This window comes from Prunus persica, chromosome G8 (assembly GCF_000346465.2).
Source record: "Prunus persica cultivar Lovell chromosome G8, Prunus_persica_NCBIv2, whole genome shotgun sequence".
Taxonomy (NCBI): domain Eukaryota; kingdom Viridiplantae; phylum Streptophyta; class Magnoliopsida; order Rosales; family Rosaceae; genus Prunus; species Prunus persica.
Genome location: NC_034016.1, coordinates 20,190,840 through 20,205,544, shown reverse-complemented (window position 1 = coordinate 20,205,544; position 14,705 = coordinate 20,190,840). Strand labels below are relative to the sequence as shown.

The 14,705-nt window shown below is 37.4% G+C and overlaps 4 protein-coding genes across 4 annotated transcripts; 2 read left to right on the top strand and 2 right to left on the bottom strand.

Moving 5' to 3' along the window:
- On the top strand, positions 1,122-2,778 carry LOC18767935 (myb-related protein Myb4). The gene is made up of 3 exons (XM_007199162.2): positions 1,122-1,387; positions 1,620-1,749; positions 2,159-2,778. Exons 1-3 carry the CDS (start codon positions 1,255-1,257, stop codon positions 2,670-2,672), a joined length of 777 nt encoding a protein of 258 aa, XP_007199224.1. The 5' UTR covers positions 1,122-1,254; the 3' UTR covers positions 2,673-2,778.
- LOC18767360 (pre-mRNA-splicing factor SLU7-A) lies at positions 4,576-7,976 on the top strand. Its single transcript, XM_007199722.2, has 6 exons — positions 4,576-4,881; positions 5,601-5,764; positions 5,873-5,985; positions 6,089-6,508; positions 6,624-6,759; positions 6,867-7,976. The coding sequence occupies exons 1-6, from the start codon at positions 4,866-4,868 to the stop codon at positions 7,632-7,634; spliced, it is 1,617 nt and encodes a 538-aa protein (XP_007199784.1). The 5' UTR covers positions 4,576-4,865; the 3' UTR covers positions 7,635-7,976.
- Positions 8,084-8,999, bottom strand: LOC18767480. Its single transcript, XM_007201296.2, has one exon. The coding sequence runs from the start codon at positions 8,902-8,904 to the stop codon at positions 8,347-8,349; it is 558 nt and encodes a 185-aa protein (XP_007201358.1). The 5' UTR covers positions 8,905-8,999; the 3' UTR covers positions 8,084-8,346.
- LOC18768740 (mitochondrial import inner membrane translocase subunit TIM44-2) lies at positions 9,602-14,214 on the bottom strand. The gene is made up of 14 exons (XM_007200928.2): positions 13,948-14,214; positions 13,728-13,834; positions 13,089-13,172; positions 12,875-12,950; positions 12,642-12,686; positions 12,141-12,551; positions 11,959-12,027; positions 11,643-11,707; positions 11,393-11,461; positions 11,228-11,300; positions 10,926-11,030; positions 10,316-10,387; positions 10,168-10,230; positions 9,602-9,988 (listed from the first exon to the last, which is right to left on the bottom strand). Exons 1-14 carry the CDS (start codon positions 14,023-14,025, stop codon positions 9,857-9,859), a joined length of 1,449 nt encoding a protein of 482 aa, XP_007200990.1. The 5' UTR covers positions 14,026-14,214; the 3' UTR covers positions 9,602-9,856.

The following is a 14,705-nucleotide window of genomic DNA, read 5'->3' as shown; positions in this document are numbered from 1 at the left end:
AAGTTTATTCTATTTTAATATATATAAAAAAAGGAAAGAAAAAAAAAACAGAAGGAAAGAATTAAGCTCTACATGGATTTTCTTTTCTCAAACAACTCTATCTATCAAATGGGATTTAAAAATGGATTTTATTAAAATTACGCAAATTTAAAAGAATATATATGATGTTGAATTTTGTCTGTGCAATCTATTCAAGAAAACTAGCCCTCTTTCTTTGACCCTCCAAGGCACTGATGTTGAACTTGAAACGCTGCCAGAAGGCAGTTTGGCCTTCCTTGTTTTTCTCCCTCAACAAGCATAAGCGTTTTGTCCTATACAAAAGTGGCAAAAGGAAAAAGAAAAACCTTTTAGTTTGTTTGATAGAGAGGACTAGATTAGACTAGCAAAGTGTCTGCATTCAGGGCATGTTATGAATATGTTACTTAACTTGGAGGAATAATGAGGACTATTTATACGAGGTTTGATGATTAAAACTTATCCCTCCTAATCCTTTTTAAAATGGTGAGATTATGAGGGATAAGTTTTAGTCATCAACCTCTTATGAATAGTCCTCCTTCATCCTCAATTAGACAATAAAATTCATATTATGTATTGATCGCACATGAATTGTAGGAATTTTACTAGTCTAGTCCAGTCTAATTTATTCCTCCCTAACAAGCGAGGGCCAAGAGGTCTCAAAAAATTTCAAGCATATATTTAGACCAAAAACCAAATATATAAACTCCTACTTGAGTGAATGCAGTACAAGAATTATTCATAAAAACAAATAAAAAGTCAGAACCGTTGAAAATTCAAGAACCTCTGCTATGTATCCTGACTGGTTGAGACTCAAATTGCATGAAAAAGTTTGATCCACTTGGTTATAAATACAGCTAATAAAAAGGGTTCACACTTCAGAGAAAAAAATAAAATCCCATATAAATCCCCACGTTTTAGTTTGACTAAATAATGACATGGGGAAAAAAAATAAAAAATAAAAAATCTCCTAGAAATATACAGTGGGGGCCAAATTTGTCTTTACAAAATAATATTTTCAATTGAATCATTTCTGTACTTTGGACTATTTCGTACCAGGCCCGCACACTTTTGCTTTGTGTGTGTATATATGGACTTGTGGTTCTCTCATTCTTTGGCCTTGCTATTTGCTTTGAGCTTTCAGAGAAAGTTGAAAAGCTAATAGCAGAGCAGCCTAGCAGCACAAAGAACACAGAGAGTTGGGTTTTATTTTTTCTGATAAATTTTTGGAAGAGGAAGATGGTGAGAGCTCCTTGCTGTGAGAAGATGGGGTTGAAGAAAGGGCCTTGGACCCCTGAAGAAGATCACGTACTTGTCACTTACATTCAACAGTATGGCCATGGCAACTGGCGAGCTCTGCCAAAACTAGCTGGTAATAATTACGCACTGATTAATTGCTGTCTGTTTCTTGGGTTCTTCAGAAATATACGAAAGCATTTGGCTTTTTATGAAAGTTTCAGAAATTCATTGCAGAAAGTGGATGAATTGGCCTGATTTTAATTACCCATGTTGGCATTTTTCAGTGAGATGCTAAGTTTTGGTTTGCTACTTGGGACTCTGTTTTTCCATGTTTTGATGAATGTTTCTTCTTCTTTTCTCTTTAGGTTTGTTGAGGTGTGGAAAGAGTTGTAGACTCAGATGGACAAACTACTTGAGGCCAGATATCAAAAGAGGAAATTTCAGCAGGGAAGAAGAAGACGCAATCATCAACTTACATGAAATGCTAGGAAATAGGTACTTATCATCACCACAAACCAATTTGTATCTGCATATAACACAGTTGTAGCTGTTAGATCGACAGACCCGTCACTTTCAATTTAGATCGTGTTCGTATTCAATGTGAATTCACACAAATTGATGCTGCAAAAACAACCTTACATTTTTCTTTAATTTCAAAGGGGTTCATACTTCCAGCCAATCCAGCCTCCTAGCGAAGCATGTGGGCAAAAGATTCCTTACACAACTTTCTCATGCGCGAGCCTAAACAACAAAAAAAGCTCGTTTTTCAAGCAATTAAAATACCAACAACAAAAAAACATGGCACTTTTGCATAGTGCACATAATCATTCACGTGACTAGAACAGAACGGAACTGATTTGATTTCTGATTTTGCTCTTGTTTTTTACTTTTCCTATAATCTCAGATGGTCAGCAATTGCAGCGAGATTGCCGGGTCGTACAGACAATGAAATTAAAAACGTTTGGCACACCCACTTAAAAAAGAGGCTCAAACAAAACCAAACCACCACCTCAGAAACCAGAGCGCACTTTTTCTCCACAAAAACAGAGCAAGAGCCGGAGCCCAGTGAAAAATCTGAGAGCTTGGATTGTGGGCCGGCATCTCCTCCTCAATGCACCTCAAGTGACACGTCATCAGCCACCACAAGCGACAACAACAGCAACAGCAGCAACAACGACAAGACATGCATGGAGTTTGATGGGTACGCAGCAAACTTACCAGAGGCTGATGAGAGCTTCTGGTCGGAGGTATTGTCGGCTGAGAATTCTGATCAGATGGTGGACCAGTTTCAGGCCATTGGTGGTGTCCCAAGAGTTGGTGTGGGCCCTGCTGATGATGGGTTTTGCCTAGATATGTATGACAATAACAGCATGGATTTTTGGCTCAATATTTTCCCAGGAGCGGATGAAATTCCATAGTTATTATTAGGTATTTGATTTGGAGAGAACGAGAAGACTGTTTTGTAATTTTGTTCATTAAGCTTTCGGTTGGGAAATAGAATTTCGTTTGCTTGCTGCCGTCCAATTCTTTGACCTTTAGAAAAACAGAAATGAGACCATCGTATTCAACGCGGCAAAACATAAATATATATTTTGTTCAATTTTGTCGGAATGAATTTGTCTGTGGAAAAAATAATCATCATCTAAATCTGTGTTCGACTAGCAAGCAAGAAAGCAATAATTTCTGAACTTAGAGCACACAGGACAAGTTTGGTTGAGGTTTATGGAGAAAAATCCCGGGGATATAGTAAAATAGTAGCGTTATCCCGTGACATGCAAATTCTTCTCAAATTTATGAGATGGATGTCACCATGATCCAAGAACCAAGACAAACGTTAATCAATGGTGGTTAAAGGCTAACTTGTTAATGAATGACTAATATGAAGAAGAAACTACCAGCTAATCAGCTTGGGATTGTGTAGTCTTTTGCAAAATAAATCATACTATATGCACTTAATGTTTTCTTAATTAGCCTACCAAAGGGTGGTGAATGGTATATTTTCAAAGAAGAACGAAATTTAGGCGGACATTGTTAGTTGAAACCATGCTATATAATAATATTTTTTTATCAAAAAGTTTGATATATTAATTAGTTAATCAAATTATCGACCTCAATTTCTTAGTTAATCAAACGTTAAGTGTACTTTTTTATCACGTAACGAATAATATTTTCTTATCAGACAGTTTGATATATTAATTAGTTAATCAAACTATCGACCTAATTTTCTTAGTTAATCATACGTTAAGTGCACTCTTCTATCAGGTAACGAGACACAAAAAATAATTTTATATAGTTATGATAGCCAACGCGCAATAACTTGAGAGATTAAGAAAAAGGTTTTAGAAATTGGTAATAGCTAAGGTTTTTTTTCCTCTCTTTCACTTAATATGGGCTCCACTTAAAGAGCATGATTGGCCAACATTAGATTTCACATGAAATTTGGAGTTATCACCTTGCCTATTTTATAATCCTCGATAACCATACTTTGCAGGCGTGCATGTGACTCAAGTAAGAACAAAGAAAAACAAAAGAAAAAACAAATATGCGGCAAACACGTGCACTTTGCGTAGACCTGAAGAAAAAGATTATCTGCATGTGATCAATATAGTTAACACTCTGAACATGAGTTTAGCAGCAAATATTTATAAGCCTATCAAATCCTCACAAAGATACGCGTGTCTCTCTCTGCTAACACCCACTCAACTAAAGCATGTCAACTTTAATTTGTATATCTCTCATCATGAAATGCTTTGAACTTTGACATTTGTGTTCTATAATTCTACAACTTGAAAGTATAACTAATATATTAATATTTGTATTTTGAAAGGGAAGAAAAAAAAAAGTAATACATGTTTGATTACATATTTACATGTACGCTTTATTTCCGTCCCGTATTTTTATTATGATTCTAACTTAGTGATATTCTTTTATCAAATTATCTATATGGTATGTTTTTTGAAATCGCTTGTTATCGATAGATGTCATAGACTCAAATCTATGCGTGTTAAGTTTTCAATGCCAACATGCTTCTACATGTTTAATGATTAACATAAAAACATTCCAATAACCACAAGGTTGATCTTCTATAATATTGTATCCATGAAATTAGGGTGCAAGTCGGGTCGAGCTGGGCGGGTCGAGAGTTCAATACAAGCAATCGATTTGGGTTCAGGACCAAATTCAACTTGGTTCAGTTCAATAAACACAACCCGAAGCCAACCCCGTTTTGAATTTGGGCCTTAAATAAAGGTTCATCTTAAGCCCTTTCTTTAAGCCCAATAGGTAGTCCTTATTGGTTTGTGAAAAGACGAAACGCTATCGTTTCCATTTTCCATTGGAAGGAACATAACCGCCTCAGGAGTCGGCTCTGGTTTCAGAAAGATAGAGAAGGCGGAGGAGGAGTCGTTCGTTCTAAAGCCAAGTCTCTGCTTGGGTTTCCCAAACCCTCGTCTGTTGGATTCGTAGCCGACGTAATTATTTTCGTCCAAACCGATCTCGGATTTTAGGGCCTATATAAATCGACAAACAGCACTTCTAAAGCTGACGCTCAAAACGACCTCTCAATTCAATTTCTCCTGTCGTTTCTAGTTTCAGCTTCGAGACGACCAAACATGGCGACTGCTTCAGGTTCTTTCTTCTTTTCCATCGTTTATTCCCAATCTCTCATATCATAAATTTCACAATTTGATACTCAAAATTGGTCTGAATCATTAAAAATAACCTTTTTTGGTAGAATTTTTCTTGAATTTAATTCTTGAATCATATTCATTACTTATAGCAGATTGAAGATTTGATTGTTTTGAGCTCAGATGGGGTCCATAGTGAGATTCGTTTAGTTTATGGATATTTAGGGTTTTTCCGCGACCTGGGTTGAAATTATGTCATAAAAATTTGAAATTGATTGGGGCTTACCAGTTATCACATTCAAGTTGGTTGACATTTGGATTTTATAGTTCAAATCACTGTTGTCAATTCTCCAACTCAAAGTGAAGATCATAAAAACAGTATGAATTGGTGAAACAAGAGGAAACAATTATAATTTGAAAATGGGCCTTACAGCTTGGATGATTGCTGTGCTTACTAATTTATATATGCCTATGAAAGGTTGATTTTTTTTTTTTTATAGCAGTGTTAGAAACTTAGGCGTTACCTTAGAAACTACTATGTTGATGTGATAATATATGGTTTCTCTTTATGTGGACTAAGTTTATCTTAATCTAGAATGTAGATAACCTTTTTTCACCTTTTGCTTTTCTGGGTTTTGGCAAAACTTGTGGTTTTTGAGAAACTTGTGTTTCTCCTCCCCTACTCCTATATTGATGTATCTTATGTGGTTGGTCTTGTAGTGGCGTTCAAATCTAGGGAAGACCATCGCAAACAAATCGAATTGGAAGAAGCGCGTAAAGCTGGGCTTGCACCAGCTGAACTGGATGAGGATGGAAAGGAGATTAATCCTCATATACCCCAATATATGTCATCTGCACCTTGGTATCTAAACTCTGAGAGGCCTGTAAGTTGTTCATTTTCTTTCTAATGTTCCTAGTTTTGATAAACATACCCTGTGGCATAAGTTCTGAATATTGAGACATTTTTTTCTGTTTTGTTTTAATTTTCTCAGAGCTTAAAACATCAAAGGAAATGGAAATCAGATCCTAATTATACAACATCATGGTATGACAGAGGTGCAAAGATACACCAGGCTGATAAATATAGGAAGGGTGCATGTGAGAAGTAAGTCTCTCTCTCTCTCTCTCTCTCTCTCTCTCAGGCTTTTGTTTCCACTTCAGTTTATCTCGTGAACTGGGGAATAATGTTTGAATGTCTATTCTTACAGCTGTGGTGCCATGACACACGACTCAAAGTCATGTATGGAAAGACCCAGGAGAGTGGGAGCAAAGTTCACAAACAAACACATCGCTCCTGATGAAAAGATAGAGACTTTTGAGCTTGACTATGATGGAAAACGGGACCGCTGGAATGGATATGATGCATCAACCTATGCCCGTGTCATTGAGAGATATGAATCAAGAGATGAAGCTCGAAGGAAATATGTAAAGACACAACAGCTCAAGAAATTAGAGGAGAAAAATAATAACCCAAATGGAGAGGACGGGGTTAGTGAGGAGGATGAGGATGATAATGAGGATGATTTGAGGGTGGATGAAGCCAAGGTTGATGAGAGCAAACAAATGGACTTTGCAAAGGTTGAGAAGCGTGTGCGTACAACGGGTGGTGGGAGCACAGGAACTGTCAGGTGAAAACTTCTTTATACCGGTTCTTTAATTGTCATCTTGTGTTGAAGGGGTGTTATTGTCTCATTTCTGCATTGGTGTCTATTTGAATTCTTACTCATGTATTTTTGTTTGCAGGAATTTGCGTATTCGTGAGGATACAGCAAAGTATCTTTTGAATCTCGATGTCGACTCTGCACACTATGACCCAAAAACCCGGTCTATGCGTGAGGACCCGCTTCCTGATGCGGATCCGAATGAGAAGTTCTATGGGGTAAGTGCCTACAACAGTTAACTGCTTTCTTTGTATTTTTTCCCAGTTTTTTTAATGTGAGGTTTTCCTTATATTTTATTGTTCTCATATTTGCTTTTGTGATATAGGGTGATAATCGACATAGAAATAGTGGTCAAGCTATGGAGTTCAAGCAGCTCAACATCCATGCTTGGGAATCATTTGAGAAGGGACAAGATATTCACATGCAAGCAGCGCCGTCCCAAGCTGAGTTGCTTTATAAGAATTTTAAGGTGATCAAGGAGAATTTGAAGTCACAAACAAAGGACACCATTCTGGAGAAGTATGGCAATGCAGCTAATGAAGAAGAATTTCCTAGGGAGCTTCTACTGGGACAGAGTGAACGAGAAGTTGAATATGATCGTGCTGGGAGGATCATCAAGGGGCAAGAAACAACACTTCCCAGAAGCAAGTATGAAGAAGATGTATATGCCAACAACCACACCAGTGTATGGGGTTCATGGTGGAAGGATCATCAGTGGGGCTACAGATGCTGTAAGCAGTTGACTCGCAATAGCTATTGCACTGGCGCTGCTGGAATTGAGGCTGCTGAGGCTGCAGGTGAACTTATGAAGGCTAACATTGCTCGTAAAGAGGCCATTGGAGATATGCCTCCACCAGTGGAGGAGAAAAGACTTGCCACTTGGGGAACTGATATACCAGACGATTTGGTTTTAGATGAGAAGTTACTTGCTGATGCTCTTAAAAAGGAGGACGCAAGAAAGAGAGAAGTGAGAGATGAAAGAAAGCGCAAATACAATGTAAAATGGAATGATGAGGTTACTGCTGAGGATATGGAGGCTTATAGGATGAAGAAAGTTCATCATGATGATCCAATGAAGGACTTTCTTAACTGATGGAGCCCTTCTATCAAAATGCTTTCAAGGTTGTCAATGCAACGTAATGGCAGTGCTCTTATACTGCAGTTCTGCAAGCTGAACTTCTTGAACTCATAGTTCTGTTGTGGCAGAACATGCAGAGCTGGAGCCTCCACCTTTGATTTGCAAACCTCTTAGTCGTGATTACTGTAAGCTTAAGTACTGAGGAACCTGTAGTTATGTTGCCATTACATGAGCTACCCTGTGGTTGTTGAGCCATTTGAATTGTTGTTTACTTTGTTCTCAGTTGTCATGTAACGAGTTGTGTAATGACATTACTTTGAATTTACCTAATTATGTTGCTGTTATGGATTTCGTGAATCAATTGTTAAAAACCAAACTGCAATGGCGAAACATTAATTTAAATTGTGAACTGTGAACATATTTCCAACTAAAAAGAAAGAAAAGAATCCAAAGGAATCTTCACGTATCAACAATGCAAATTTGCTTTATTTATTTATCGCTGTCTTCTGCAAACCCATTAAGTAAATCTTCTACAACCGAACATATACTCTTCAATCCTTCATGCCATACTAAAATATAAGCTACAAAGTACAGAATTCACTCGTTTTTTTTCTTTTTTGAAACGAATAAATATCACAGATTCATGCGAAACAAATTCTTGAGCAGAACAATCACACTTAATTTACATATGTATAGATGATCTATTAATAAATAATAAAAGCTTCTGCTACAAATGATCGCGTGCCAGCTTCTCCTGAACGTCCATTTCCTTTCTGAACCTGGCTATGAACTCCTCAGCTCTTTCATCAATTCCATGCATCAGAGGGGAAGCAAATCCCAATGACTCCCACATATCGTCTGCTGTAGCACAAGCTCTCTCGCCCCCACTTCCAGTAGCTGTTGTTGCAGCAGCAGCAGCTTGCTTGCACTTTTCTACCGGAGGCTGAGAGCGCTCGACTGGCACAGTCACAGCCGGCTCTTTAAAAAGCTTGTCAACAAAGACATGTGCAGTGCTGCGATTCTGTAGGAGCTGAGGGCGGTTATAGCGAAAACGTAGGGCAAGACGCCGTCTGCGTTTGAAACGCAGTTGGAGAAATTTGTAGGGTCGAAGTCGAGCAGAAGCACAAGCAGAAGAGGAAGAAGAAGCAGCAGCAGCAGTGATTGCTTTGACACGGTTTCTGGGTTTTTTGATGCCTTTGGGTTTGTGGAGCTTGCTCTGTAATTTGGAAGTGAAGCTCTTCCAAGCCCTTCCGGCCGGTGGAAGCCTCAGTCTCAAGCAAGACATGAGAAGAGAGAGTAAATGAATGGCTTGCAAAGAGTGTGCTGACAGATTGTTGTTTTATAGTACGGTAAGCTAAGCTGCTAGATTCCTTCAGCTTTTGGATTGTGTATTCGTTTTGTGCTATTTTATAATATATGGCATTGGTGGACCATAGTAGTAGCTTACTTCTTACTCTACGCGTTTAAGGCCGAAAAGCAGGTTTGCTTCTAGAATCTAGCCTGCAACTTATCCATGTTCAACTACCTCTAGCCCAAAATCAGCCTAATCGGATTGGAATGAGCTTAACTTAACCCACAAGTAAAATTCACGAGTTGACTTAGAGTATGAATCTCGATTCTGACTCAAGGTTGAGGTATTGGGTTATGAACGGTGGTGGGTTTTGGTTCAGCTTGGAATGCTATTAATTTGAAGCCAAAACGCCCACTCCGCAATAACACGTGATGATGTTCTAGCACTGTACAATAATCTCTCGTGTATCGTCTTAGTTTTCTAATTGTGTCCTTATATGAGATGTGATGGAGATGGATGCCTTCCATTCCATGTTTCTCCTTTTCGTTGTCTTTGCTCTCAACTTGGGGTACAGTGGTAGTACACAGACGAGTGCAGTACAATGCATCTACATTTTCTTTTCTGCAACTTGTAAAATATTCGAAGGTTGCGTAGAATGAAAGAACACGGCAAAAGAACAAAGATGATTCCATTTCCATATAGAAAAAGATTTATAAAGGAGACGAGCAAGAGAGAATAGAGAAAACCTCTCTTTAAAATTTATAATTGTGCGTAGTACACAACTACACTTAATTGATACTAACAATAAAATGAGAAGTAATCTACTACAGAACTTCCTGGCAGTGAATAACAAAACCCAGAGAAGTTCTAACATGAGAAAAAAGAAACAAAAAGACATTTTGAGCAATAAAAATGCTACAACATCCATCGATCAGAATTTTATGAACTAAATAAGGGCTTGAACTCCAAATTGCTGCATCTCTCTTACCCTCCATATCGGGTAAATAGCACCTTCACCAAGTTCTTCAGGATCCACCTGTTGCATGGCCCAGGCATAATACACAGTGTGGATTGTGTCCTAATGAAACAATGATTTGACAAAACATGAGTTCATACATATAAAATATCCAATAAGCAGAGTAATGACACAACCGTGCATGCTTTCATAGAGAATTATGGTTCAAGGGGGGAATATAACCCATTTAATATAATGTGTGTGGATAGGGGTGTGTGTGTGAGAGTACGAATAATATTTACCTTGCCACCATCTGTTACTGCACCATTTTTATCACGTACACAATACACTTGCTGCGTTCGGAACTGTTAAATTCACCGAAAAGGGCCATTGCTATCAGCTTTGTTATTAAATAAAACTTAGAACAAAAAAAGAAAAGAAAATGCCTACCATTACAATGATTATGGGAGAGTCTCCCATCATTTTGGTCTCTTTTACTTCTGCATCAGATATATGTAGAATCTGCACCCCCCCCAAAAAAATCAAAATTAGTTGCATGACAATATATACAGCATACACCCTGAAAAAGCGTCCGTCACTCACTTCTACCATCTGAGTGTATAGAACTAAATTTAGGGTAGAAATGACTTGTCACCCAAGTACAGGTAATGACACTAGCATACAAAAGTCGCTATTTAGTAACCTCAACTCTAAAAGTCATGATAAAAGAGCTAGCATTGTGAATAATGTTGCCACATTATTTGAGAAGATGTGGCTAAATAAGAGAACAGATATATTAACTTTCGCTTCTGAAAAATTGATATATTAAAGTTTCAGTCCCATCCTCAATGTTTTAAGTTATATACCTCCAATCTCACTTCTCATTTTTCATGAAGTCATTATATACCTCCAACCTCACTTCTCATCGTTAATGAAGTCTATTCTCCACCCAAAGATCAATACTATTTGACATGTGTTCCTAATTAACATCCCATCAGTATAGAATGCAACAATAATTGGCATGGAAACAGTAATATGTAGGAGGAAGCAAGTTTTCTACCTTGTGATCAAAAAAGATGCCATGGCTTCGGAAACCATCATGCTCAGCTTTACACCGCTCAATCACCTCCTTGCTACAATACTTCTTCAATGTCTCAACATCTCCCTACATTTAAAATGCATGTTATTACATAAAGATGAGAAACTATAATGGCACTCACATGGGCCAACATTGGGATGATGATACGTTAAAACCATGAATGCAAAAACAAAAAAAAAACCTAAAACAAAACCAAAAGATGAGAGGAGAAAAAAGAGAGAGGGGGGTGGAACCTAAACAAGCTCAGCTCTCACAGCACTAACCTTGATGTAAGCATTAAGCACTGGTTTGACAGCATCCTGTACTTCTGCCACAAAGTCTGGTAAAGAGAAGGATCTAATCCATGCAAACATTACAATTAGAAAATATATTAATCAAGTTATTCAAATAAGTATGACAAGATGCAGCAAATGGCAATGCGATCATACGGATCTCGGCGGTGTATCTCCTTGATTGATGCAGCAGTATCTGTTTCTTGAAAAATAGTTTCATTTAAACTGTCAAAGGAAAATGGTCAATTCAGCACTCAAATATTTACAAATAACTCTTTAGCGAAAAATACTATAATTTTCTGGGGGCAAAACAAAGAACATTTACAACCCTCCCTCAAAAGAAAAAAAAAACTATTATTCGCAGATAGTGAGCAAACCAAGAAGTAAACAAAGTTTAGCAGCATACTCCTGAATTTTGTGAACAATTGGACTATCGCTTGTCTCCCAATGTTCCCGCATGTCCTCAGCAATCTGCCAATTTCAACAAAGACAAGCAATACAGCAATCTCAAGACAGGTGGTTACATATAAACAAGTTATCAAACATACAGCCAACTAATATTCTATACAATAGAGTTTTATGATAAAATCCATAAGTGCCGTAACATGAAAAAAAAACAGATACAATACATAATACATCATATGTCTTATCCACTCAAAAACATGAAGTACGAACTGGAGTATTTTTCAAAGAACAGAAACAATAATTGAATTGGAATTTACCTCCTGGGTTTTTGACGTAACAGGTTTACGTAATTCATCAAAACGCTTGAATATAGGATGACCTTGCATCTAGGTAAGAGAGTACAAACAAAAAAAATCAAATAGTTTATTTCAAATAAGAGGAAAGACAACTAGATATAACTTTTTTTTTGTAATATTTAATGGGCAGAAAGAAATTTCACCTTCATTCTGAAAGCCTCCCACTTTTTACTCCAGCGAGATTGGGGTACGGCAACAATGTCCGTTCTTGTACTTACTTCAACTTGAGGGGTGGTAGAAGGATCATACTCCAGGTGCTTTCTCTTAGTTGGATTACCGCTTAACTCATCCTTTACAATGTCATATCCCTTTTTAGCCATGTCGATAAACTTTACTTCCTTAACTCTAGAGAAGGCAGAGGAAAAATACGAGGAAGAGGCACTTGACCTAAATTTGCCAAATAATGTTTCTTCAGTATTACTAGACCCTGACTCCTGGTGTTTCTGTTCCCCAGATGAGGCCTTTGTTCCATCTTCTGCATCAGCGAAATTCTCAGATTTAGCACCAGAAGGCCCTGAAGCCTGTTCGTTCCCAATTCCAAAGGTTCCTTTGACCTGCATAGAACAAAAAAGAAGTAAACAACCAATGAACTCCAGCAGATCAAAGTATATAGCAGTACAGATGCAAGAGGTAAAAACGCAGACCTCCTCTGTGGCAGCGGTGATCTTCTCTTTTACATTGGCAGAAACCTGCAGCCATAATTATCAATGTAAATTTTAGAACAGATGCAAGTTTCTTATGATAAAAAACGACGAACGAATCCAGACTGAACAAAAATGATATGCACCAGAAACAACATAATATTTGCACAGAAGTTGCCATCGAGAATTCTAACATATAGAAGCACTACAGATTTTTAAGGTATGTGAAATAAGACCTTCTTTGCTGCAGCTTCAGCCTCTGTCCACGCACCATCCACCTGCTTGTATAGCTGCTCTGTTGTCTGCTTCGTTCTGCATTCGCCATTTCACCATCTCAGAGCCTCCATTTGGAAGTACCCAGCCAGACTTGACATACAAGGGTATGTCTCAGCCTATATACTAGAATACTAAAATTTCTCATGGCATGAAGTGACAATATCAAATAATTACCTCACTTTCAGGTCTTCTTTAACGCCTTTCAGCTCTTCCGCTTTCTCTTTCAGCTCCTTAACTGACTGTTGAAATTCTGGATTCCTGCAACCAGGGCAATGGATGTGAGCATAATGACTCTCAATAATAATAACAATAATAGAAGAAAATTTTATAATGATTAAAAAACTAAGAAGAGAAAAACAATTCTGCAGTGATTTTAATAACCAACTGGCAAACTAGAAAGAAGCTATTACGTTTTACTTCCTAATGGAAATGGGGACTCAAGCTAGTACTACAAGTTTCTCACTGTAAATTGAGAGTCAGCTACACAAGGATTTATATCTCATAAAAACCAATGTCTAACGCAAAACAGCTCAACTAAGCCAAAAGATTGCGTTTTAGTTCACGAAACAACGTTTTTTTATTTCTTATAGAGCAGACGCTTAACAATTTGTTCCGAGTAAAACAAATTTGACCCAACATTTAAACAAGAAAAACCAATTAAAATAGCAGATACATATTACATTAAAAGAACTCCTCAGCTTTTGGCAGCCCAATATGCTTTACCAATGTAAATGCCATAACATACAATACAAATGTGCATAATATATACATATTAAACATGTAAAACAGAGTGAGTGAGTGAGTGAGAGATACTTGGTAGCTTCGCCTTTGACTTGCTTCGAAAATTCATTGAAGACACTGAATCGACGACTCCCCGAATACCCATTAGCTGAAATCAACCGAATTCTCGTGCTTGAAACCTATCTCATCAAATTCAAAATCCCCAACCCAATAAAAAAAGATATTAAATTAACCCAAAACATACTTAAAAAGTTTGAAACTTTGATTGGAAACTTCTTCCAAAGGAACGAACCTGTTGTTGGAGGGTCAGCTGATGAAATAAGGGTTGTCTGTAAAGGTGCAAATCTCGCACTAGCTTTCTAGCAGCCATCAAATTTGGGGCAAGCTAAATTTTCTCAAACAGAGAAAAAAACGATAGCTTTTTTCTTTTTCCGTTTTGTTTTTGCCTTGGAAAAATTTGAAGGGTGGGTGTCTGAATTAGTAGCCAGTGTCCCAACTTGGGAAGGAAGAAAGGGACGAAGGAAGAAGGAGATGAACGTGAAAGAAACACTTACACAAACCAAACCAGGCCTTCACTCTTTAGGGTTTCTGTTTCCTTTTCCCACCAGACTTTGGAGATGCCCCATTGGCCCAATACTGTTTTCCGAAAAAGGCCTGTTAATGGGAAAGCCCAACTCATAGTTTTTACCCCGATTATTATTATTTTTTACCCAAAATGCAATAATTTCTTTAACTTTTTCTTAAATATTTATATTTGTAGGATTTAATTGGTCTATAAGCAAAACTACACAATTAAAATGACAAGGCCAAATTTAAACATGAGTCAAATTACAGGGATAAAAATGTAACTTGACCTACTTCCTATTAATAACACTTACAAAAATCAAACCAAATTAATAACTTGAGATTTACAAGGATTTTTAAGCTTGAGCAAGCGATACTAATGTAGTGAGTTGAAGCAATTGCTTCTCCAAACAAAGTTTTAAGTTCGAATCCTAATATTTGTATAGTGAATATACTCTCTCAATAGGACTTTTAAAATTAGTATCC